At 44.5% G+C, this 25030-nt stretch overlaps 1 protein-coding gene across 2 annotated transcripts in view; it reads right to left on the reverse strand.

The window, feature by feature from the left end:
* FAM81A (family with sequence similarity 81 member A) overlaps positions 1-24425 on the reverse strand; it is an 85677-nt gene extending 61252 nt beyond the window's left edge. The window contains exons 1-3 of one of the 2 annotated variants that reach the window (XM_061431136.1): positions 24360-24425; positions 1763-1830; positions 376-649 (exon numbers count right to left, since the gene is read on the reverse strand). In XM_061431136.1, the coding sequence (XP_061287120.1) occupies positions 376-649; positions 1763-1809 (321 nt within the window). In that variant the 5' untranslated portion in view covers positions 1810-1830; positions 24360-24425. Of the gene's footprint in view, positions 1-375; positions 650-1733; positions 1831-24359 lie in introns of both variants that reach the window. The other variant, XM_061431137.1, reaches the window with a different exon arrangement.
* Positions 24426-25030: the final 605 nt, after the last annotated feature.

Consider the following 25030-nt stretch of genomic DNA (forward strand, 5'->3'; position numbering starts at 1 on the left):
TATGACCTAGAAACATTTCATCTGAAGCAGCAAAGGCTGACCTAGTAATTGATTTAATAGCTGTCTTCAACGACAGGAAGGGTTTTACAGGGAAACTATCTGATGAGTTCTCCTCTCTTTCCATTGAGAGCCAAACAAAACAAAGTGATTTAGTAATCAGCAAGGTACACAGAGATTAAACACAAATAACACTAACAGTAACTGCTACCAGATACCGGAATATACTTAATGTATTTGTTCAAGCTGTTTCCTTGGCAATCATTAAGATTGGACAAGACAGACGGCTGTGGTCTGATGGCAGAAATGCCTGTGAGGGGTCATCAGGTGTGGGGCAGATCTGTCTGTGGGAACGCACCACACTTCCACATGCCATACCTCGATATCCCGATTCAGTTGCTTCACTATGGCAGTGATGTTTCTGATGTGCTCCTCCAAGAACAGCCTGGCCAAGCGGTCGCCTCCCCCTTTGTTCTGCATTTTCTGCAAGCTGCTGACGATGTCGTCTTTGATCCGGAATGCGTGCTCCACAAGGGCGGCTGTGGTTTTCTCGTGGCAGAGGATCCTGTCTTCAAGTTGCTCCACTAGGCTTACGGATGAGTAGGGTGCCATGGTCAGGGACTGGCTGTGTCGGGGCATCGTTCGAACTCGCCTACAGAAGGGAGCCCCACATTACTAGGGTTGTCAGTTAGGAAAAAAAATCATTTTTAAAGCCAGATTCAAGACTTCCCAGGAAAGGCAAAGTATCTATCCTTACAAGCTAAATGAAGATTTGAAGCAGAATTTCTGCCCCAAAGAGTTTTCTTTGTGAGACAGGCAGCATCTTTAATCAATGGTCCACAGAGAGTCAAGTGTGCTGGTAGCAGGCTCCATGCCCTCCCAACGCAAGAGGCTGCAGGCTCAAAGCTTATTAACAGAATCACTGGACCTGCTTTCCTTTCCCCTTCTCCTAAAGTGGCTATAAACCCAAATGCCTACAAGGGTCAGGCTATGGATATAAAGGAGTGAAGCATACCACACAGGATACACTAGGGCATGTTAGGGACTTTGAGAAACTGAAAGGGGCATTCCTCACCTAAGGGAGCCACAATTCTGTTCCACCCATGAGTAACCATTTGGGAACGCAGATTCTTTTTTCCAGATCATCTGATAGTTCAAGAAGAACCAAGAAATTTAGGCTTGTATGTGAAGTCACCTGATTTTTATTTATGTATTTTTGGCCATGCCACAAGGCATGTGGGATCTTAGTTCCCCGACCAGGGATCAAACCCGTGCCCCTTGCATCAGAAGCACCGAGTCTTAACCACTGGACCACCAGGGAAGTCCCCACCTGATTTTTAAAATGTTAACAACTCATTTAAAAAGTATTTAAGATGATCCAGGCCAAACAATGTATTACTTCTATGAGCCAGTTTTGGCCTATGGACACTCAATTTGCAACTTCTCATTAAAAAGTTTTAGTGGGGATATCAGCCCATAAGCCTCCAGAGGTACATTTTATTGTTAATCAGAAGTACAACTGTAATGCAGGGCTACCGTGAAATCTCCACCGGTCACAATCACTGAATGGTCCACAGTGTCCTACAAGTCAGAAGTTGGAGAGGGGACACAACAGTACTACTCTTGCCCTTAAGAAAAGTCATTCTTGGATATAAAAGAAGCTGCAAGGCTTCTTTTATAATGACCATCATGCCCACTAGCAGCCCTCATGGAATTGGTGGAAAGAAAAAGTATACCTTAGATGCATATTTTCCATATATTATACCTTTCCTCGGTGACAAGAGAAGGAAATACAGTGCTCCGTTGGGCCATTTTCTTTTTAATAATTCACATCTGTTGAAAAAATAAGCATTAAATTATTTAACAGTTTATGTCTAGAACATAAATGACCTTGGGGATTTCCCTGGTGGCTCAGACAATAAAGAATCTGCCTGCAATGCTGGAGACCCAGGTTCAATTCTTGGGTGGGGAAGATTCCCTGGAGAAGGGAATGGCAACCCACTTGCCTGGAGGTATTCTTGCCTGGAGAATTCCATGGACAGAGGAGCCTGGTGGGCTATAGTCCATGGGGTCGCAAAGCTTCAGACATGACTAAGTGACTAACACATACATACACACAAATCTTATTATTAAGTTACCAAAGGGATCAAAAATTATGCTGACATGCTGATTAATTATATTATTAAATATCCTACATATGATAGAAACAGAAGATGTCTCAAAATAAGGAGAAAAGAATCAAGAATCAAAATGCTTTTGAACCTAATATCATAAGCCCTGCTGGGTAGGTCAACATGTATGCGTACATGCTAAGTCAAGTTTCCTGAAGTTTTCTCACCCCGTATCTGCATCTCAAGTTTGAAAAACCACTTTTATAGAAATAAGATAGTTCCTTAAACAGACTTAAGTCACTCTTGTACTTCTCCCTAGAACTGTACAGAAAACTATCCTAGGAAATTTATCTCAGCAAATTTAGTAAATTCCATAGCAAATTAAGAGCATTATTTTAAAAATAATCTTAATAGACTAATGCATGATTGACGGGATCTGATTTGGGTGAATTTATCTATCTACTAAGAGAATGAAATCATACTTTTCATTAAAACTTTAAAGCTGTATTATAAGATATGATCGTTCACATTACATCAGGCTTATATAAGGAACATTTGATCATCACAATGCATTAGACATCTGAAAAAATTAGAGGTTTTAAAAATATTTCATTACTTAGGTTTCTCAATACTGCTGTTAATTGCCTTAAAACAGTGAAAGCCTAGTAACTATGATAAGATTCAGTAGTTAGTTCTCATTTAGATGCTGGATTGAGAAATGGTTTTCTGATTGAAACCATTGTTTTGGCATCATCCATCCAGTATGTTATTTTTAGAGTTTCAAAATGTGAACTTTTCCCTTTCTTAGACAAATAACTTTGAATTTAAACAAATTACATTTAAGAAAAAAAAGTGTTCCATGCCAAACAAGCTATGATGCCAAAAGAGCTCTTCAGTATTAAAGAAAATAATTTCTGTCATTTAAACTACAAAAATTAGGCTGGTGTGGAATATTCAGAATCACAGAATCTGTACAACTTTAAAGTTGTAAAATAGCTTAGTTGAGATACTAATCTTTAGAATAACCCAACCTAAGAGACATTCTTTGGAAGGACTGATGCTGAAGCTCCAATACTTTGGCCACCTGATGAGAAGAGTCAACTCACTGGAAAAGACCTTGATGCTGGGAAAGACTGAAGGCAGGAGGAGAAGTGGATGACAGAGAATGAGACAGTTAGATGGCATCACTGACTCAATGGACACAAGTTTGAGCAAGCTCCAGGAAATGGTGAAGGACAGGGAAGCCTGGTGCGCTGCAGTCCATGGGGTCTCAAAGAGTCAGACAAGATCGAGCCACTGAACAACAAAAACAGCAAAAAGACATTTGGCATCTACTATATAGCCACCAACAAAAGTTCGTCTAGTCAAGGCTATGGTTTTTCCTGTGGTCATGTATGGATGTGAGAGTTGGACTGTGAAGAAGGCTGAGCGCCGAAGAATTGATGCTTTTGAAGTGTGGTGTTGGAGAAGACTCTTGAGAGTCCCTTGGACTGCAAGGAGATCCAACCAGTCCATTCTGAAGGAGATCAGCCCTGGCATTTCTTTGGAAGGAATGATGCTAAAGCTGAAACTCCAGTACTTTGGCCACCTCATGCGAAGAGTTGACTCATTGGAAAAGACTCTGATGCTGGGAGGGATTGGGGGCAGGAGGAAAAGGGGACCACAGAGGATGAGATGGCTGGACGGCATCACTGACTTGATGGACATGAGTCTGAGTGAACTCCGGGAGTTGGTGATGGACAGGGAGGCCTGGCGTGCTGCGATTCATGGGGTCGTAAAGAGTCGGACACGACTGAGCGACTGATCTGATCTGATATAGCCACCAGCAGCAGCATATAGCCACCTAACCTAGAATAGATACAACAAAACTCCCCTCCCTGAAGGGCTTTCTAGCCTACAGAAACAGTAGACATCTAAAGCAACTTTGAAACAATGCACTAAGTGGCCAACTAACCATATGAACAAAAAAGCATGGGTAGAAAACACTAACTCATAAAGTTATATTTAGACTGCCCAGGTGGTTCAGTGGTTAAGAATCCGCCTGCCAATGCAGGGGACATGGGTCGATCCCTGGTCTGGGAAGATCCCACATGCCTTGGGGCAACTAAGTCCATGTGCCATAACAACGGAAGCCCATGCGCTCTAGGGCCCACAGGCTGCAACTACGAAGCCTGTACACCCTAGAGCCTATGCTCTGCAATGAGAGAAACCACGGCAATGAGAAGCCCACACACTAGGGAGTAGCCCCCGCTCAATACAACTAGAGGAAACCCACACAATGAAGACTCAGCAAAACTATAAATAAATACATAAACAAATATTTTTAAGTTATATTCACTCTCATGCTCAGTTCAGCTGCTCAGTCATGTTTGACTCTGCGACCACATGAACTGCAGTACGCCAGGCCTCCCTGTCCATCACCAACTCCCAGAGTTTACCCAAATTCATGTCCATTGACTTGGTGATGCCATCCCACCATCTCATCCTGTGTTGTCCCCTTCTCCTGTCCTCAATCTTTCCCAGCATCAGGGCCCTTTCAAATGAGTCAGCTCTTTGCATTGGGTGGCCAAAGAACTGGAGTTTCAGCTTCAGCATCAGTCCTTCCAATGAACACCCAGGACTGATCTCCTTTAGGATGGACTGGTTGCATCTCCTTGCAGTCCAAGGGACTCTCAAGAGTCTTCTCCAACACCACAGTTCAAAAGCATCAATTCTGCGCTCAGGTTTCTTTATAGTCCAACTCTCACATCCATACATGACCACTGGAAAAACCATAGCCTTGACTAGACAGACCTTTGTTGGCAAAGGAATGTCTCTGCTTTTCAATATGCTGTCTCGATTGGTCATAACTTTCCTTCCAAGGAGTAAGCGTCTCTTAATTTCATGGCTGCAGTCACCATCTGCAGTGATTTGGGAGCCCCCAAAAATAAAAGTCTGACACTGTTTCCACTGTTTCCCCTTCTATTTCCCATGAAGTGATGGGACCAGATGCCATGATCTTCGTTTTCTGAATGGTGAGCTTGAAGCCAACCTTTTCACTCTCCCCTTTCACTTTCATCAAGAGGCTCTTTAGATCTTCTTCACTTTCTGCCATAAGGGTGGTGTCATCTGCATATCTGAGGTTATTGATATTTCTCTCTTGATTCCAGCTTGTGCTTCTTCCAGCCCAGCGTTTCTCATGATGTACTCTGCATATAATAAATAAGCAGGGTGACAATATATAGCCTTGACATACTCCTTTTCCTATTTGAAACCAGTCTGTTGTTCCATGTCCAGTTCTAACTGTTGCTTCCTGACCTGAATATAGGTTTCTCAAGAGGCAGGTCAGGTGGTCTGGTATTCCCATCTCCTTCAGAATTTTCCACAGTTTATTGTGATCCACACAGTCAAAGGCTTTGGCATAGTCAATAAAGCAGAAATAGACGTTTCTGGAATTCTGCTTTTTCGATGATCCAGCAGATGTTGGCAATTTGATCTCTGGTTCCTCTGCCTTTTCTAAAACCAGCTTGAACATCTGGAAGTTCATGGTTCACGTATTGCTTAAGCCTGGCTTGGAGAATTTTGAGCATTACTTTCCTAGCATGTGAGATGAGTGCAATTGTGTGGTAGTTTGAGCATTTTTTGGTATTGCCTTTCTTTGGGATTGGAATGAATAATGACCTTTTCCAGTCCTGTGGCCACTGCTGAGTTTTCCAAATTTGCTGGCATATTGAGTGCAGCACTTTCACAGCATCATCTTTCAGGATTTGAAATACCTCAACTGGAATTCCATCACCTCCACTAGCTTTGTTCGTAGTGATGCTTCCTAAGGCCCAACTGACCTCACATTCCAGGATGTCCAACTCTAGGTGAGTGTGAGTGATCACACCTTCGTGATTATCTGGGTCGTGAAGAATTTTTTTGTACAGTTCTTCTGTGTATTCTTGCCATCTCTTTTTAATATCTTCTGCTTCTGTTAGGTCTCATCCCATACATACAAAACTTTGTAACTATGTGTGTTGATACATAAGACTTATTATGGTGATCATTTTGCAATATATACAAATACTAAATCATTTTATTATGTACCTGAAGTTAATATAATGTTCTATGTCAATAAAACCGCAATTTACAAGTTTTTAACATTAAAAAAAAAAATGGGGAGGAAAAAAGGGAGAGCGCTTTGTTTTCTTCCTGGTTAGCAGCCAGGTCAGGAAAGAACTGATGAAAATGGATAGGATTTCCCAAAGTAGAGAATGGAGAGATTGTGCCATACTTTCTCTCCTCCACATTCCAGCATTACCTCTATGTCCTTTACTCTCAACATACTCTGGCCTAACTCCTTCTTCCGCCTCATCCTAGGCCACTTCATACCATAGTCATCTCCTCCAGTCAACTCTAACCTTCTGCATGGCCATGCTCCCCACCACTGTCCTTTAGCATGTAATGCACTTCACTACCATCATAACTTTGCCTGTGTGCTCTATCAGAAATGCCTTTCCCATCCCTGCCCGCCTAGAAAACTCACCCTGATCCTGAAAGAGCCCACCTGCCCTTCAAGTCAATAAAATGGCTTGTCTCTATTCTTCAGCTCTTTATCCTATGAGTTTTATATTTTATATTTATATATCAGCTGTTTAGCAGTCTGTCTCCCCCTACTTATATGCCACTTAAGGGCGTGTATCAAATCTTTTTTTCTTTTTTAAAGATCTTTTGAATGTGGACCATTTTTAAAGTCTTTATTGAATTTTTTGCAATATTGTTGCTGTTTTATGTTTTGGTTTTCTGGCCATAACGCATGTGAGACCTTAGCTCTCCAACCAGAGATCAAACCTGAATCCCCTGCATCAGAAGGTAAAGTCTTAACCACTGGACCACCAGGGAAGTCCCTCAAATTTTAATGGACACAGAGCTGACCTACAAGAAGCTACACAAAGAGAGCATGACTAGCACTCCAGTATCAGAAACTGCAGCAAGAAAGGCATTAGAGTGGAGAAGGTCATGGCAACCCACTCTAGTATTCCTGCGTGGAGAATCCCATGGACAAAATAAGCCTGGCAGGCTACAGTCCACAAGGTCGCACAGAGTGAGACAGGACTAAAGCACCTTAGCACACATGCACGCACACAAGGCATTAAAGATAATGGTTTAGTTAAACGTACAGTTGGCTTCTCTGGTGGCTCAGTGGTACAGAATCTGCCTGCAATGCAGGAGACCTGGGTTCAAACCCTGGGTCGGGGAGATCCCCTGGAGAAAGAAATGGCAACCCACTCCGATATTCTTGCCTGGAGAATTCCAAGGACAGAGGAGCCTGGCAGGCCTCAGTCCATGGGGTCGAAAAGAGACGGACACAACTGAGCGACTAGAACACAACACACGGTCCTCAGGACTCCCCTACTGGCCCACTGGAAGTCCCCTTCCAGTGCAGTGGGCTCGGGTTTGTTCCCTGGTTGGGGAACTAAGACCCCACAGGCCATGGAGCCTGCTCACCACAACTACTAAGCCCACGCACCACAACTAGAGAAGCCTATGCACCACAACGGAAGACCCCAAATGCCTCAATGAAGATCCCATGTGCCGCAGCCAAATAAATAAATATTTTTTTAAAAAAAGAATCATTCTCTACTGAGACTCCATCCCCAACATTAGCCACTCAGTATAATACCTGTGAATGAATGGAGACCTTTGCAATACCCTTTTCCAAAGGTCATTTCATCCACCTGGAATTATCCTGCCTGAGCTATAGAAACCCAGTCATACCCTCTTTCTGAAAAACAAGTCTATCCACCACTCATTGCCTGAGATTGCTTTTCAATAACACACCTCCCTGTAACAAACCAAGCACTGTGCACTCTCCATGACAGAAAATGTCACGAAGCATGAGTCCACAACACATACTGAGGTCTGTTCCAAATTGGCGCCCCTTTCATGAGTGTGGCAGATGTGTTTATCTGTCAGGTCTCTTAGTTGGTTAGTGTTATTTTTGGAACAATCTTTGGCGACCTGTATTGCCAACCATATTCAAAAGCAGAGACATTACTTTGCCAACAAAGGTTTGTCTAGTCAAGGCTATGGTTTTTCCTGTGGTCATGGAATCACATCCATGTGGTATGGATGTGAAAGTTGGACTGTGAAGAAGGCTGAGTGCCGAAGAATTGATGCTTTTGAAGTGTGGTGTTGGAGAAGACTCTTGAGAGTCCCTTGGACTGCAAGGAGATCCAACCAGTCCATTCTGAAGGAGATCAGCCCTGGGATTTCTTTGGAAGGAATGATGCTAAAGCTGAAACTCCAGTACTCTGGCCACCTCATGCGAAGAGTTGACTCATTGGAAAAGACTCTGATGCTGGGAGGGATTGGGGGCCGGAGGAGAAGGGGATGACAGAGGATGAGATGGCTGGATGGCATCACTGAGTCGATGGACGTGAGTCTGGGTGAACTCTGGCAGTTGGTGATGGACAGGGAGGCCTGGCGTGCTGCGATTCATGGGGTTGCAAAGAGTCGGACCCGACTGAGCAACTGAACTGAACTGAACTGAAGGATTCAAAATAAACAATGGATTTTTAATTGGATTCAAAGTCATTGGATTAAGTGACATCTCAAATATTCTTTCCAGATCTTCCCACTGTCAGTTCTGCCCACTGCCTTAAGTTTCCAGCTCCTGCGAATTTTATAAATCTGCCCTGCAGCACTACGAGTGGGTCTGTAATATGAACAGGGACATCTAGGGGGTACACTGTTTTGATTGTGCCATGTTTCCCTGTTACAGTATCAAACTCCAGTTTATGAGGTTAGAAACTTGGGAAAATTTAGGGAAGGGAAGGTTGGTGAAGCAAGGACAGGAGAAGTAAAAGAAATAAGAAAAAACAAAATCTCAATGCCTAAAATATGCAATGTATCAATAGAATTTGGAGGTTCACATAAGAGTAAAGGAAAATGCTCTTATCTAAACCAAAACACTTATTTGTGGTTAGGAAGACCCTGGGTATATACATATGTATATATATTCTCAGATACATATATATGATATTTTAATGACAAAAGGAGATATTAATGCCAAGCAATAGTTCTATTTTTCTAAACAAGATGACACTAGAGTATTATTATACTTTAATATTATTATTATACTTTATTATTATATGTTAATGTAAAATGATACATGAACTAAAATGACAATTTTTACAGAAAAATTAAAATGTAGTTTTTCAGTTTACTATTAAAATACAGCACTGATATGTTCTACCAAGTGTCAGAATTAAAAAAAAAAAAAAAGGGCAAAGCATTTATGAATAAAGTGGTTGTAACGCGGTGGTGGGAAAAAAAAAAAACTGATTTTCTTATAGTTAAAAATAGTGAAAAGATAGAGGGCGGAGAACAGTGGAAGGCATGTCTAGGAAGAAGGTGGGAGTGTTCCCTAACTGATCTCAGAGGCCAGGCTCAAGCATGGACTCTGTCCTGGTGCAGCGAGGAGTGATCAGAGATGGAAGACTCAAGGGTGGTGAATGGCCAGCTGCGAGAGCAGCTCAGAATAGGGGAGAGGTCACAGTGGTAGATGCTGCACCAGAATCCAGACTAGGAGGCATGGGATGGGGCCAGGGAGGGAGGAGGACAGAGGGTTCCCCCAGGGCACCTTTCCGCCTTTCTCCCCATGGCTCTTCAGCTCTTCTTCCTCCCCTCACTGCCTCCTGTCATTTGATTTTCTTTCTCTTTTTTCCCACCCACCCCTCTCCATCCATCTTCCTTTTTTCTCTTTCCCTCTTCTTCACTTCCCCTTTCCACGGGCCATGTTCCTTCCCTGCACTGTCTCTCCTTTCCCCTCTCCCTTTCTATGGCTACAGTCTGACATACCTTTCCATCATGGAAGACAAGGGTGATGGGATCAGCATGGTCCTTACTTGGAGCCTGGCTCCCCCAGTAACTGTATGATCCTAGCAGGCTGGCCTCAACTTACCGGGTTGGGGACACAGAACTAACAGCTGCTCCCTTTTTGGGGTGTTGACCCCTAGTCAGGCACTCAAGCAGCGTGTTTATGGACATTAATGAAATTCATCCTCACAATCATTCGTGAAGGGACTGATCTTATCACCTCCATTTAACCAGAGGAAACTGAGATTTACAAATGTTCAGCAACTGGTTTGACATCACAGGAAGGAAGACAGCAGGGATCTGGGCCTAAGGGCCCTGCCTCTTCATCAGCAGGCATCATCCACAAGGAGGTGGCAGGGTGTCCGGAACAGTCTGGCCTCAGGGCACTTGATATGCTTCCAGAAAAGGCACTTCCTTTCTCTCCCATAGTTAATATCCCTTCATCACATCTGATAGAAAATGTATCTACCTTTAAACCTAAAACATATAAAAAGTTCAGCAAATAGTATTCATTTGCTTAAAGTGACGCTGTTCATTGTGGGGAGCTAGTGGGGGAAATCACTAGGTACTTGCTATCACTCTTTCATTTGGCCAAAGCTGTTTCTCCTGGCACAAATATACACTGAGGTTACTGCTGGACTGACACCACACTATCACTTGTACTTTCAAAACCAGAGCAACACACACACACACACACAAAATGCCTTGCAACACACGTACTTTGTATGAAGAAATTTGGAACATTTTAAAGAACACCTTTTCTTAACGTGAAAAAATGCTTTTCATGGTTAATAAAGTAATTTTTAAATTTAGGCTCTACATAAATGCATGAAGAACAAATTGAAAATCACCACTCAGTAAGTGTTGATGTTTATATAAGTTTACCTTTTTTTGAGATCTCTTTTCAGGATATATATAATTTTTCCTTTTTGAAAAAAACAACATCCTACTCTATACTTACTATAAGTACCCTGCATTTCCTAAATGATGTTATATCCTGAACATTTTTCTATCAATATATGAAGATACATATCACAATTCCTAATGCCTGTATAATATTCCATTAAATGGACATACTGTCACTGTTAGGCAGCTCCTGGCTGATGGTATTTACACTGAAATACTATTTATAATTAGGGTTTGGTTCAACTTTTTGGTCTCTTATTTTCCCTTTGTTCTATGAAATAACACAGGTAGTATTCAAAAGTCAGTGGGGCAAATTGCAAGCTATTTCCAAAACTGAAGTTTAGATGAGACTGACCATGAAACCTAAAGAATCAAGAAGGGATGAAGTCAGCAGACCTGTCAGAACAACCCAAGATCCTGCCAATGCTTACAAGTGAAACATGGCAGTCACCACACCTGTGATCACTGGCTCACTGTCAGTCTTCGGCTCTATGCTGTGAGCTCCATGGGAAGCTGCACTGTCCACAGCTCAATTCCCAGCACCTGGCGTCTAGCTGATCAATAAGTGTTTGCTGGATGAATCAATCTCAAGGATAGAGGACTAAAACGAAGTCATTTCAAAATGCTGAATTTAATCAATTAAATTATATTCTGACAAAAGAAGGAATGTGCAACCAGAAAGGGAGATGGGACATACAGCGTGTCTAGGAAAAGCAGAGTATGGAGAGGCAAAACTGATCAGTGTTTCCAAGAACCTGGGGCAGCAGGAAGAACCCTATTATGGAGAGGGATGCATTAAGCTCTCAGGGCTCAGTGACACGGGCCACTAAGAAGATCCTGCTCACTCCTCCTGCCCTGAGCCCACACTCCTCAAGCACATCATCTAGTTTCCAGTGCGGATGTGCATAAAAGGAGAAGACACAGGAATCAGCAAACTCGAGGCCCAGGCTAACAGCCAGCTACTCTTATGAATTACTACTCTGAAATGACACCCTTGATGAGACTTGGACTTGGGTAAGTCAGTCTCCTGAAATCTGAACGTCTCTGACTGTCCTAACAGGGATGACTATTTAAACCACGATGCTGAAACATGGTGATCACAACGTACTACCTATTGTGAAAGCCAGGCTTCTATGTAGGTGGCCCCCACGCTCCTCACTCTCAGGAATTCATACCAGTGTAAACCCTTCCCTGAGTGTGGAGGAACCTGGGACTTGCTCTTAACCAACAGACTACAGCAGAGACCAGCTGAGTGGCAATTACCTGGTCTCCGCCAGCAGGTGTAGTCACCTGGGATTATGACACCAAATTATACAGGGTGTGGTTCTGCTTACTGGGAAGAGAATAACTATGTCATAATCTAACATTTAAGTCTCTTTATAGATTTCTAAATGGCTTCCTTGCTTAGAAAAATCTCAAAAGGATACTGTAGAAAGAATAAGAATTTTAACAGGTTTTTTTCCCCTAACATTGGCTCTGCTGTGGCCAGTAAAAGCAAATTATGAAATAAATCTAGCTTGCTGCAAAAGATAAAAACACAAGAAATACCAATTTATCCCATCAGATTGGCAGGTGAGTGTGAACAGGAACACAGGGGACCCTAGGGACAATGGGAACACCAGCTGGGAATGAGAGTCAGTACCATGACTTTGGAAAGCAACCTTCAAGATCTAGGAAAGCTGAAGATACACAAGCCTCATGGCCCAACAATTCCACTGCCAAGAACTGCCCCAAAAGCTTCTCACACACGTCCACAGGAGACCTTTAGAAGAATACTTAAGGCAGCACTGTCTTCTAAGAGTAAAAAAGTGGGCAGAGAGGGGAACTGAACACCCATCATTAGGCAAATGGATGGATAAACTGTGACAGTCATGAAATGAAAGAACTAGTAGCTGTGGAAAAATTGGATCAAAATGTCAAGTCCAAAATGAATGAATCTCACATACTAAGTAAAAAAGCAAGCTGAAGAAGGATATGGACACGATGATGACATTTTAAAGGCTGACATTTATGACATCATAAAGGTTTAAAATGTGCTTATTAACCTGCCAAATCTATAATATCTAAAGATGAACAAGGAAATGACCAACACCAAATCAGGGTCATATTCATCTCTCAGTGGGAGACAGAGGACTACAGGAGGCTTCAACTCAACGTATAACACTTTACTTTTTCAATTTATTTGTCATTATATCACTGAAAAAGAAAGTAGTTCCTCCTGTCCCCACCTTAAAAAAAAACACAAATCTGTAAAGATCATGAGCTTGAAGGGAGTCAAACTGTTAGTCCTTCAAGGACATGCACAGAACTCAAACTTGCCCTGTACATTCTGGGGAGCACCAGATTAGAATTACAAGGCAATAGTAACTAATCTCCATCAAATCTCTACCCTTCATGCCTTTTTCCATACTTAACATGTGATCTCATCTAGACGTTAACATCTCTATAAACACCTATTGGTTAAATGTCCACCAATAAAACAGTAGTAAATTAAAATGAACTGTGGTGTTGGAGAAGACTCTTGAGAGTCCCTTGAACTGCAAGGAGATCCAACCAGTCAATCCTAAAGGAACTCAGTCCTGAATATTCATTGGAAGGACTGATGCTGAAGCTTAAGCTCCAATACTTTGGCCACCTGATGTGAAGGACTAACTCACTGGAAAAGACTGATGCTGGAAAAGATTGAAGGCAGGAGGAGAAGGGGATGACAGAGGATAAGATGGTTGGATGGCATCACTGACTCGATGGACATGAGGTTGAGCAAGCTCTGGGAGTTGGTGATGGACAGGGAAGCCTGGCATGCTGCAGTCCATGGGGTTGCAAAGAGTCAGACACCACTGAGCAACTGAACTGAAATGAAAATTAAAACATGGCACATCCACTCAAAGGACATCTATAGCTATTTAAAATAATGGTTACAAAGAGTATGAAGTAACATGGAAAAGATTTACTATCTATCATGTTAGGGTTTTTTTTTTTTTTAAAGAACAAGATTTGAAAATTGATTTTCAATACTATATAAAACCATAACCAGGGCCTGGAAACAGAGCTTTACTCCATGGCACCACAATTTAGGTGACCCCATAAATTTTTAAGTTCTACCTCTGCCACCTCCCTCTCCTCTACCTCTCCAAGGTGGGGCACTCGCCCAACCTGGGGCCAGGAGAGATGGATGAGTCATCAAGGACAAGACACCTACTGCCCCTCCGGGTGCATAGGCCACCCTCACCTGCCTCCATCCCTCTCCCATCGGACACCCCTGGGCCCCTCTCTGCATGCTTGCCTGCTCCTGTGACTTGGGGCTGCTTTCCCAACCCACCCCACTCTGTGCCAAATTACTAATATTGTTCTGTGGTGTGAAGAGCCCATATCTGAGCAAATGATGTTTTCAGTAAAAGGAAGAGGAAGAGGGCTGTGCAACTGAGGCCACAGATGATGACTTTCAAAGCCAAAGTATCCAGATTGATAAGAAAGTCAAAGAGCTTTCCATAAATTAAGACACGGTGCAGACTGGGGGAATGTCTCTGAATTATGTGCACAAATAAGCACCCCTTGTCTCCTACTTAAAGACAGGCAGTTTCCCTCTCCCAACACCTGGTCAGAATTTTGGAAAAGAAATGAGCATCTTTACTAAAATATACTGGGTTGGCATACTTTGGGAGGTAGATGCATTATGGTTATGAGGTGGATCGGGGGGAAATCTGGATAAGTCACAAAGGATGGAATGTTATAAGGCCTTGCATGTGTGAATGCTAAGTCACTTCAATAGTGTCTGACTCTTTGCAACCCTATGGAATATAGCTCACCAGGCTCCTCTGTCCAAGGATTCTCCAGGCAAGAATACTGGAGTGGGTTGCCATACCCTCCTCCAGGGGATCTTCCCAACCAGGGATTGAACATGTGTTTCCAACACCTCCTGCATCGGCTGGTGGGTTCTTTACCACTAGTGCCACCTGGGAAGCCCATCATAAAGCCCTACACAGCCTCTAGGATGCTGCTGCTAAGTCACTTCAGTCGTGTCCGACTCCGAGCGATGCCATGGACTGCAGCCTACCAGACTCCTCCATCCATAGGATTTTCCTGGCAAGAGTACTGGAGTAGGGTGCCATCGCCTTCTCCCTCTAGGATGCTGGGCATTCTCATACCAAAACGTCCCTCTTTGGACACATTAGGTCAATGGCAAATGAAGCTTACCTGGCACAGCCTAACATTTTTTTCAACAGCACATTACCCCAGCAACCCAGAAATCCCTCAGCCATTCTGGAGACTGTGGCAGGGGTTCAAGTTAGAAGTCCTATTACAATAATGTTGTTTTTTTTTTTTTTAAATAGTGGAAAGAAATAAATCAATATATAAACAATGGCACTGGATACATTTCTATTCTACTTTTCCTTCTTTTCAAAATACTTCAATGAGTATGCTATTTTCAAGACAAAACTTTAAGTAAAAATTTATTGCATAAAAGAATGAACCAAGAGAAGACACACAAACAAAAACTGCAGAAATTGCCCATTTCTAGCTATCAAAACCAAGGAAACACACCTGATCCTGGATTTAAAAGACAAAATGGTTCAGTTAAAGTAAGTTTACTGTTCAATTTTTACTGTGGTTAAAAACACGTAAAAAAATTTACCTTAAACATTTGTAAGTTTACAACACAGTGTTAACTATTCACACAGTGCAACAGATCTCTAGAAATTTTTCATCTTCTAAAACTGAAATTCTGTATCAGCTGAACAACTCCCAGTTTGCTAATTTGCACCTGTTCCCTGTGGGCCAATGCAGGAGACTTAAAGAGACGTGGCTCAATTCCTGGGGTGGGAAGATTCCCTGGAGAAGGAAATGGCAATCCACTCCAGTATTCTTGCCTGGAGAATCCCAGGAGAGGAGCCTGGCAGGCTACAGTCCATGGGATCGCAAAGAGGTGGACACAACTGAAGTGACTTAGCACACACCTGTGGGCACCAAATGAGACTTGTGCCCAGGACCCTCATTAAAGCCCTCATGGAGCCCCTGATCACCCTTATTTCAGGCTCTGGGCTGCCCAGTAAGAGACAGCAGCACAGCGTTCCAAATGCATTAGGCTCCAGGGAGAGTGTGAGATTTCCCTCCCACCCAACTATGCCACAGGGTCCCAAGACAGATATTTCCAATTGCTTTTGTGCAAATGGCCTTGATTTCACTTTGCAAGAATTCTTTCCTTTCCCCTCCACGCTAATGCATTCACCAGAATTCTGTTGAGACTGGAAAGGTGAAGCGTGGCTGTATTTCTGACCCCTGCAAAAACGAACTTCAAAATGTTCAAAGTATTTACAGTGGCCTTCCGGTCAAGTCAGGGACCACTGCATAACTGGTGGGATCCCGTAAATATGCAGCACACATGTGACTCTGGCAGGCCCAGAGGGATTCATGAGTGGAAACTGAAATCACCAGGACCCCTGGAACCCAAGGAATGGCCACAATGCTGCTCTAATCCACTCTGCACAGCTTAAAATGATGCTAACAATTTTAGGAGAACCCCTGCAAAAACAGATTGGTTTCTGTTCCCATCTATTAATAACAGCTATTTTGAAATGCTATTTAAATCTTCTATTGTTATTTGAACTTCTCCTGGATTCTGTCTCCCCAGCTGAGCTGCTGGGGGGCAGCAAAGACTACATCCCCCGTGAGTCTGTAAGCCCCGGAAGCCCAGTACAGTGTCCCTACACAGACGCTGATAAACATTTCTTCATTTGCTCGTTCTTCCTTGGTAAGGCCTATGGTTCTAATTAGTTGGTGGCCCTGCCCAAGTGACACATCAATTGCTGACTCAAGGTCCCTTCCAGCTGTGAGCTCGGCAGGCTGCTTCAGGGTCCCCTGCACTGGGGACGGGCTCTCACCCATGCCCGTGCCCACACCCACACCACAAGTGTGTTCGTATTACCTTTCGGGTGTTTTAGTATGATCAACAACTATATTTGGCAACTTTTCTTTCTAGCATTAAAGAAGGCATTAGAGAAGACACATTACCGGGTGTTAAAAAGGGAATCTGCCAAAGGCACCAGCTAGAACAGAAAAAGTATTATTAAAAACCAGCGTAAACTCTCTCCCTCCTAAACCACCTCCACCTCCAATGCATCCAGGATCGAACAGAAGAAGGGAAGGCATCATGAGTCTATACTTTATACTCACACAGACACAACGCTAGTCGTGACTCTGGGGTTCTACCCGACACGAATCTCTGGCTGAAAAGCTAAAGATTGGGGATGGGAAGAAAGATCCAGCCTCCGGTCTCTGCCCTTTTCCTCACACACAGCGGGGAGGGGCTGGACTTCTCTGCTGAACACAGGGGTCTGTGAGAGACTCTTTTATTTGGAGGAATGACTTGAGTTCAGCACATTAATATTACAACTATTTTAGAGAGAGTATGGGAGGCCTCCTGAGCTCTTCTAGAGATAATTAAAACCAGGGGGAAAAAAAGAAATCTGAAATAAACAAAAAACGAACTGAAGGCACCAGAGGTTTCTGAATAACATCTTCCTGGTAAAACAATTTTAAGAATTTCATAGTGCAAAAGCAACCCTACTCATTCTCTCCCACATAAACACGCCTGTTATTCCCAGCCCCACTCAGTCAAGCAGCAGAATCTTTTGCCTTCACTTCTGTAGCTACTCTGTCCAAAGACGTCATCCACACAAAAGCATTCTTAGGACAGAAAAAAGGCTGACCACAGCCAGGCAATGAGGTACATCATGAGGAGGAATACTGTGGTTCCAGTAACCTCGACAACTCACCATCCTGCAATCAGATCCACAAATACCAATTTTGCCTTAACAGAGACTGAAAACTTCAGGTCTTTCGATGTTTATCAACCAGTATGTTCCTGGTAATTTTCTTGCTGTAGCAGAAAGATAATCAAATAAACCAATTTCAGAACTTTGCTGGCAGTCCAGTGGTTAAGACTCCATGCCTCCACTTCAAGGGCACAGGTTTGATTCCTGTTGGGAGAACTAAGATCCCACATTCTGTGTGGCAAAGAAAAAACAAAATTTCATTATCACTGATAACTACATTTTTAAATACCAAGAACTACTGATGCTTGGGAGTATGTGCGTGCTCAATCATGTCCGACTCTTTGTGACCCCATAGACTGTAGCCTGCCAGGCTTCTCTGTCCATGGGATTTCCCAGGCAAGAATACTGGACTGAGTGGCCATTTCCTGCTCCACAGGATCTCCCTTACCCAGGGGAAGAACCCGGCTCTCCTACATTGGCAGGTGGATTCTTTGCCACTGTGCCACCTGGGAAGCCTGGCCCTTGGAGGGGAGGGGATCAAAAAAAAAAAAAAAAACCCCACTGAAATACAAAGCCAAATTGTTTTATCCTTTTTCACCTGTTTTTATGTTAAAAACCCACAGAATGTCAAACGGTATCCAAGAAGTCAAAAAATAAAATCATCAAACTAGAAAGAGGGAAGAACACGGATTTATTAAGAGATAGGAATAGGCAGAAAGAGTGAAATAAGGAAGAGGAGACAGTGAAGGGAGTGTGGAGGGAGAAAGGCAGTGCTGACGGGAGCAGGGGAGAAGGCCAGACAATGGAGAGGAGAGAACAGGTGGTTCCAGGGCTCGAGGGAGGATGTGAGCCTGAGAAACTGCTCCTCACACATTCAGCTGCTCACTTGGGGTGTGAAGAAATCGATGGGCCATTTTTAATATGCTAGTAGGTTTCTCTACTCTTTTTCAAGCCAATCTGCCCTCTCTTTGTCTTGACACGTAGATGCGAAGTTAAGATGTCATCGGGAGAGAATCATTTACTCCACTTACAACATGGAAATACCTTTCTGAATTACGTATCATTTTGCTAAGAGGCCTTATTTTGAGCCCACACCCACCTGACTCCTGGAGTAAAGCACAGGTTTCACACCCACCACCATGTACCACATGGCAGATAACTCTAAGGTCAGCCTGCGCCTTTGCTTAATGATTTTAATCAAGTCAGTTAGTCCAGTCAACAAATACTCATTGAGCCTCTGCAGTGCTGAATAAGACACAGCCCCCGCACTCAAGAGCTTCGCTTCAACAGGGAACTAGAACAGACAAGCCACCGTGCAGGAGTGAAGAGACTCTCACTAGCTGAGGGGTGGGGCTGCCTCCAGGCAAGAGGCAGGATGGGTTTGAACTGGGCCAGCCAGAAGTGCAGTTGAGAATCAGGCATGTGAGTGGGATATTCAAAGAGGTGGGTCAAGTAAAGGCTGGACAGGTTGAGAAAAGGTGGAGGGAGGACAGAGCAGAGGACATACTGACTGCTGAAAACTGCCATGTACAGGGGCTCCTGGTGGTAAGCCACGATAAACAGTTACCAGGACCACATACAGAGGCCTTGACTCCACAACAGGACAGAAAGGAGGAATGGAAAGGAAGGGACGTCCTAAGGGAGACGGTGCAGGGAGCACTGCAACACTCAGCAACCGGTTGGATGTAGGGGTGTGAAGAGTAGCAAAGTCAGAATAACCCAAGAGAGCAAAAGCAGGTCCCAGAGAGCATAAAACAGCATGTAAATCGTGTCAGTGCACCAAGAGGGAGATGGGATCTCCCTTTAGGAGGCTTCCCTAATGATGGATAACCTGGATCTACCCCAAGAGAACTCCAAACCCAAGTTAAAGGGTATTCTACAAAACCACCAGCCTCGCCCTTCCTAAGTGCTGAGATCATGGAAGACAAGAGAATGACTGAGGACTTTCCAGAATAAAGGCAGTGAACAAGGCAACTAGAAAAGCACAAGGTCTGGAATGGATCCTGGACAAGTAGGAGGCTTTTGTGTTTTGTTTTGTTTTTTTTTTTTTAAGATTTTTCCCCTTCTTTTGCTCTAAAACATGTTACTAGGACTTTTGGTGACACTTGAATAAGGTCTATAGAATAGATAACAGTACCAACAGAATCGATGTTAATGTACTGATTCTGCTGCTTGTTATATCAGAAAATGTCTCTCTTTTAAGGAACTATACACTGACATACTGGAGAGGGAGGTAAAGGGGCATCATGTCTATAACTTACTCTGAAGTTTCAGGAAAAATGACAAATATATATGTGCGAGTCTGTGCATGATGTGTGCGTGTGTGTGTGTAGAGAGAGAGTGAATGTGTGAGAAAGAAAAAGCAAGTGTGGTAAACAGTTATATTTATAGAATTTGGATGAAAAGTATACAGGAATTATTTAAATCATTCTTGCAACTTTTCTGTAAATCTGAATTATTTCAAAATAAAAAGTTAAAAAGGGAAAAAAGATTAAGGAAGCTAGGAGGAAGAGCTCTTTAGAGACAAAATAGCTGGGTTTCTGGGTGTTATATTCTGAATGGGGCTTCCCTGGCAGCTCAGTGGTAAAGAATCCACCTGCCAATGCAGGAGACACGGGTTCGATCCCTGATCTGGGAAGATTCCACATGCCGCGGGCAATTAAGACTGTGCACCACAAGTCCTGAGCCCGTGCTCTAGAGTCTGAGAGCCACAACTGCTGAAGTCCACACGCCCTAGAGCCTGTTGCTCCACAACAAGAGTAGCCACCACAATGAGAAGCCCATGCACCGCAGCTAGAGCGTAGCCCTCGATCTCCGCAACCTGGGAAAAGATCATGCAGCGAGGAAGAACCAGCACAGCTAAAAATAAATAAATGAAATTCTTTTTAAAAAATTCTGAATGAAATTCAGAAGGCATGGCTGGAAATGGAAGTCTGAAGGCATCTGGGGGAGCTGAGCAAAATCTGGCTAAAAGCGGAGCTCGAAGGCTGGGACGAAGGAGGGACCAAAGAAATTAGAGAAAGGGAATAACAAATGGAGCAAGTTCCCAAAAGAGGCAGAAGAAACAGGCAGAGTCCACAGGATACAGCATGCAGAGTGCTCAAGTTAATCTTGGGTAAGGGACTGACAGACATTTTCTTCCTTGGATGAAGAAAATAAAGAAGGTCAAAGAAGAATTAAGAAAGAATGTTTAAGGACTTCCCCGGTGGTCCAGCGGCTAAGACTTCAAGCTCCCAGTGCAGGGGGCTCAGCTCAGGGAACTAAATCCCACATGCCTCAATTAAAAGATCCTGCATGCTTCACTAAGACCTGATGCAGCCAAATAAATAACTAATATATATATATTTAAAAAAAAAACGCTTGGGGTAGTGAAGAGGGTACAGTGGAAACTTACATTAAAGCAAAGGGCAGTTAGCTCCAATGTAAACATCCTTAATCTCATCAATAAAAAAAAAAAAAAGAAGGAAATTGACTGGATGTTTAAGGAATGGAAAAGTTTGGCATCACCTCTAAAGAAATGCAGCTTGGATTTCATAAAAGATGGATTTCTTTTTTAACAGAAAAGTAAGACCTAGTGAAATTAGAGCTAGCATAAATCTGCAGTGGAACCAGTGGAAAGGTCTTTGTGATAACTTGGCAGATAACATGGCAGACTGGGAGAAGAAAAAGCAGATGTTGAGGGTGATTTTGGACTGACGACTGGAATATGAGAAGCCCAACATGTTAAGACAAAGGATTTGGGATTCCAGACAAAACCAAAATGGCTGGATAGTATATCCTCCAAATAGAGAAAGAGAGCCATAAAAGGATTGGAACACCAAGTGACTAAGGGACCAGAGTCCTCAGTGATGGTTAGTCTGGTGTAGTAGGTGGGAAAAATCAGCCAAGAAAACTGACATCCAGATCTTGAAGGTGGAAAAAATTCCCATGACTACACAAGTCCAAGAAGTGAGGCATTGATGTGGAAACTAAGGCCACAGGAGTTGATAGGAATGACCTTCAAGAACTCAGTGAATTAATAGAACCTCAACATAAACACCAAAATCATCCACAAGAGACAAGGTAGAAAAGAGAAGCAAGTTAGTTAATCATGTTTGTTTGTTAATTTTTTTTTGTAGCATCAAATGAAATGATTCTGTCGACTTAGAAAAAATGTACAATGTGAGAGTTTCGAGTTAAGTTTTATTTGGCACAGAAAGAGGACTGCAGCCAGCAGGGCAGCACCTCAGATAGCTTTGAGAAACTATTCCAAAGAGGTAGTAGGAGAAGGTCAATATATGTGACTTTGGTGAAGCGTCCCTGGGGGTTCAGAAGGTAAAGCATCTGCCTGCAATGCGGGAAGACCCGGGTTCGATCCCTAGGTCGGGAAGATCACTTGGAGAAGGAAATGGCAACCCACTCCAGTATTCTTGCTTGAAGAATCCCATGAACAGAGGAGTTTTGCAGGCTACAGTCCATGGGGTCACAAAGAGTTGGACCCGATGAGCAACTGGCACATCAGTTCACTTTTTGGAAAAGGAGGAGTTCACACAAACAAGAACTTATCTTTGCAAAGGTTTTCTGCTAGTCACAAGGAACTGATGTCACCATGAAGGGATACGAGGAGATGCAAGGATTGGATTCATAAAATCAGTTCCTGAAAATATCTGAAGACCTGTTCTGCCAGTTTTCCCAAAGCACAGACTGCCTCATTCCTGTTCTCCAACCCCCACTCCCACCAGCTCCAAGAACTCCAGTGTTCTTGCTTTGAGAATCCCAGGGATGGGGGAGCCTGGTGGGCTGCCGTCTATGGGGTCGCACAGAGTCGGACACGACTGAAGCGACTTAGCAGCAGCAGCAGCAGCAGCAACCTTGATGATTCTAATGCGGTATGTTTGGGAGAGTCTGAAGCGCCATGTTTTTCAAAGTGCTCCAGGTGATTCTGAAGAGCCACTAGGTTGGGCAAGCACTGTCTCAGACAATAAGAAGGAGGGTTTGGAGCACAAGCAGATGGCAAGAACTGTAGAGAAGACTGTTAGGGATGGGTTAATGGTTTGGAGGCGGCACTGGGAAGCGAGTGCACCAGTGAGATGAGAGAGGGATGTTCTGAGGGAACTTGTTCACTCAGCCTCTGGAGCTAGGGAAGGGACAGGAGATGGACTCAGCTGCAGCAAAATGACCACAAAGGCAAGTGGCTGCAGGAGGTACAAAAACAAGAGACTGAAAGGCAGGCTGGAGCACACAGGCGAGCAGCCTACAGGACAGGAGGCTGAATAGTTTGTTACTAAGGGATCCAGGGGTAATGAGGTGTGATTCATTAAAGGATTCCTAGGGCTTAGTGGCGGTATTCTTGGGCAGTAATGATTTGGTATCTGAATGTTATCAGATTTCTAATATGTAAACCATTTAAGATTATTAAACCTTCGGGTAAACAAGTTTGCAGAAGCTTATTCATTAACATTGAAAAATGTGTCTTCCCAAACCACATTTTTATACAGATGAAATCACACTGGTAGGAGTATCAAGGTTTGCTTTGGAGCAGAAAGCCGGACAGAGCATTGCCTCCCTTCCCTCTCCCAGGAAGAGAGAAATTCATGAACTGAGAATATAGAAACGGGCCCCAGACAACGTCAAGGACAGAAGAGGTGATACAACTGACTGAGTCTCAGAAGCACTACTACCCACCCACCCCCCACATACCCCAGTGGGCAAATGCTTAGGGAGGTTTCTCAGTAAAAGCTGAGTTACCTTCACAGACCCAACTCATTTAAAGAACAAGCAGCAAACGTTCATCCCTGCTTCTCAGAGAGCTGCACTTTCGTGGATTCAAATCATTCGAGCATTATTTCTGCTTACTCCTATGAAATAATTTCTGACACTGACACACAGACTTTAAGATGAGGGCGTGAGCGCAGCCACACAAGCACGCGCGCGCACACACACAACCTCGTGCATACTGAAGAAATGACTCACTTAATTTGCTGCTGCCTGCCACTATTGGGTTTTGATTCTACCTGTTCAAATACAAACTTTCCTATTAGATTAACTACAGGAAACAAGAACCTAGGAGCTTTAACCCTGATTTTCTTCACGACTTTAGAGCACCCAAGAGGCTACCTGTGCATCATGAGAAACCACTCTCTAATCAAGCCACTGCTTTCTCTCCACAATCTTTCACAAAACGATAACATACCTTACCACTTTGAGAGCAAATTAATGGAAACTCCTGGTAGTGGCTAAGGCTTGTATGTCCGGCACCTGCAGTACTTGGGGGACCCTTCTCAGCTCAGTACCATGGCAGCACCCCGGAACTGCAAAGAACCCGAGCCCCTCCTTTTAAAGATGAGAGAAGGGTGGGGAGGGGGCAGAGAGATGAATCCACCGAAGGTCACTCAGCTCTGAGTAGCGGGACAGCTGACTGGGAACACTGCCCCCTGGCAATGTGTGCTCCACCCCAGCTCCCCCAAACAGTCCCTCGGGGCTTCTGCTGGTGTGCCAGCATGCAACCTCCCCCGGCCCCCGCAAAAATGCAATGCCAGTCGTGCTCGATGCCCAACTTCATCCCTTCGCGTCAGCATGCAGTTAACCCTCTCGCCGGCAGCAAGTCACATGGGCCACACTCAGCTCTCTCTCCCCTAAGCCTGGCCCACCTCACCCCGGGGGCCGTCCCAAGGTCACCGGCTGGCCCCGGGCGCTCCCGCCACGGGGGACGGGAGGAGGCCGGGGCGGGGATCCCGGACGCCGCACTCACCGGCGCGGGGGGCGGGCGCGCCGCGGCTGCCCATGTCCTCGCCGGCGCGGCTGGGTGCGGCGGCCGCTGGCGCGGGCTGTGCGGGGCGCCCGGCTGCGGGCCCGCGCCGCGGGGAGCGCCGTCCAATCAGCGCGCGCCTGCCGCCTGGCCCGGCGCGCGGCCCGGCCGGGTTCGCGGCTCCCGGGGGGCGCGAGCCGCCGCGCGCCGCCCGAGCGGCTTCCGGGCGCGTTGCCTGGACGCGGTTGCCGTGGCAGCCCGAGCTGGAGGCTTTCCCCGCGCCCGCGCCCGGCCCCGCGGCGCCGCCCCTCCTCCCTCCGCGTTCCCACACCCAAAATAGCCTCTCCTCCGGCTGCTGTTTCCCACCCAGCTCGGAGCCCAGCGACTCCGAGTCGGCGGGCGGGGATTTCGCTTATTGGAAAATAAATCCTGTTGTAGGGCTGCTTGATTTGAAGGCAGAGGTGTTGAAATGGTGCCTGATTAAGATAATAGCCGTGGTGGCTGCACTGTAATTCTCTTCAGAGCCCTCACGTCCCTTTACCAAACCTCTTTCCCACAACCAAGCGTTATTATCTCCCCCCACCCTCTTTCTTCCACATTGGGGAGAAGTTATTTTACGAGGCCACTGTCTGGGAAACAGCTTGTGCGTTGACGCCCCACCTGTGCAGGGGAGC

The sequence above is a fragment of the Bos javanicus genome, chromosome 10, assembly GCF_032452875.1.
Source record: "Bos javanicus breed banteng chromosome 10, ARS-OSU_banteng_1.0, whole genome shotgun sequence".
Lineage (NCBI taxonomy): Eukaryota > Metazoa > Chordata > Mammalia > Artiodactyla > Bovidae > Bos > Bos javanicus.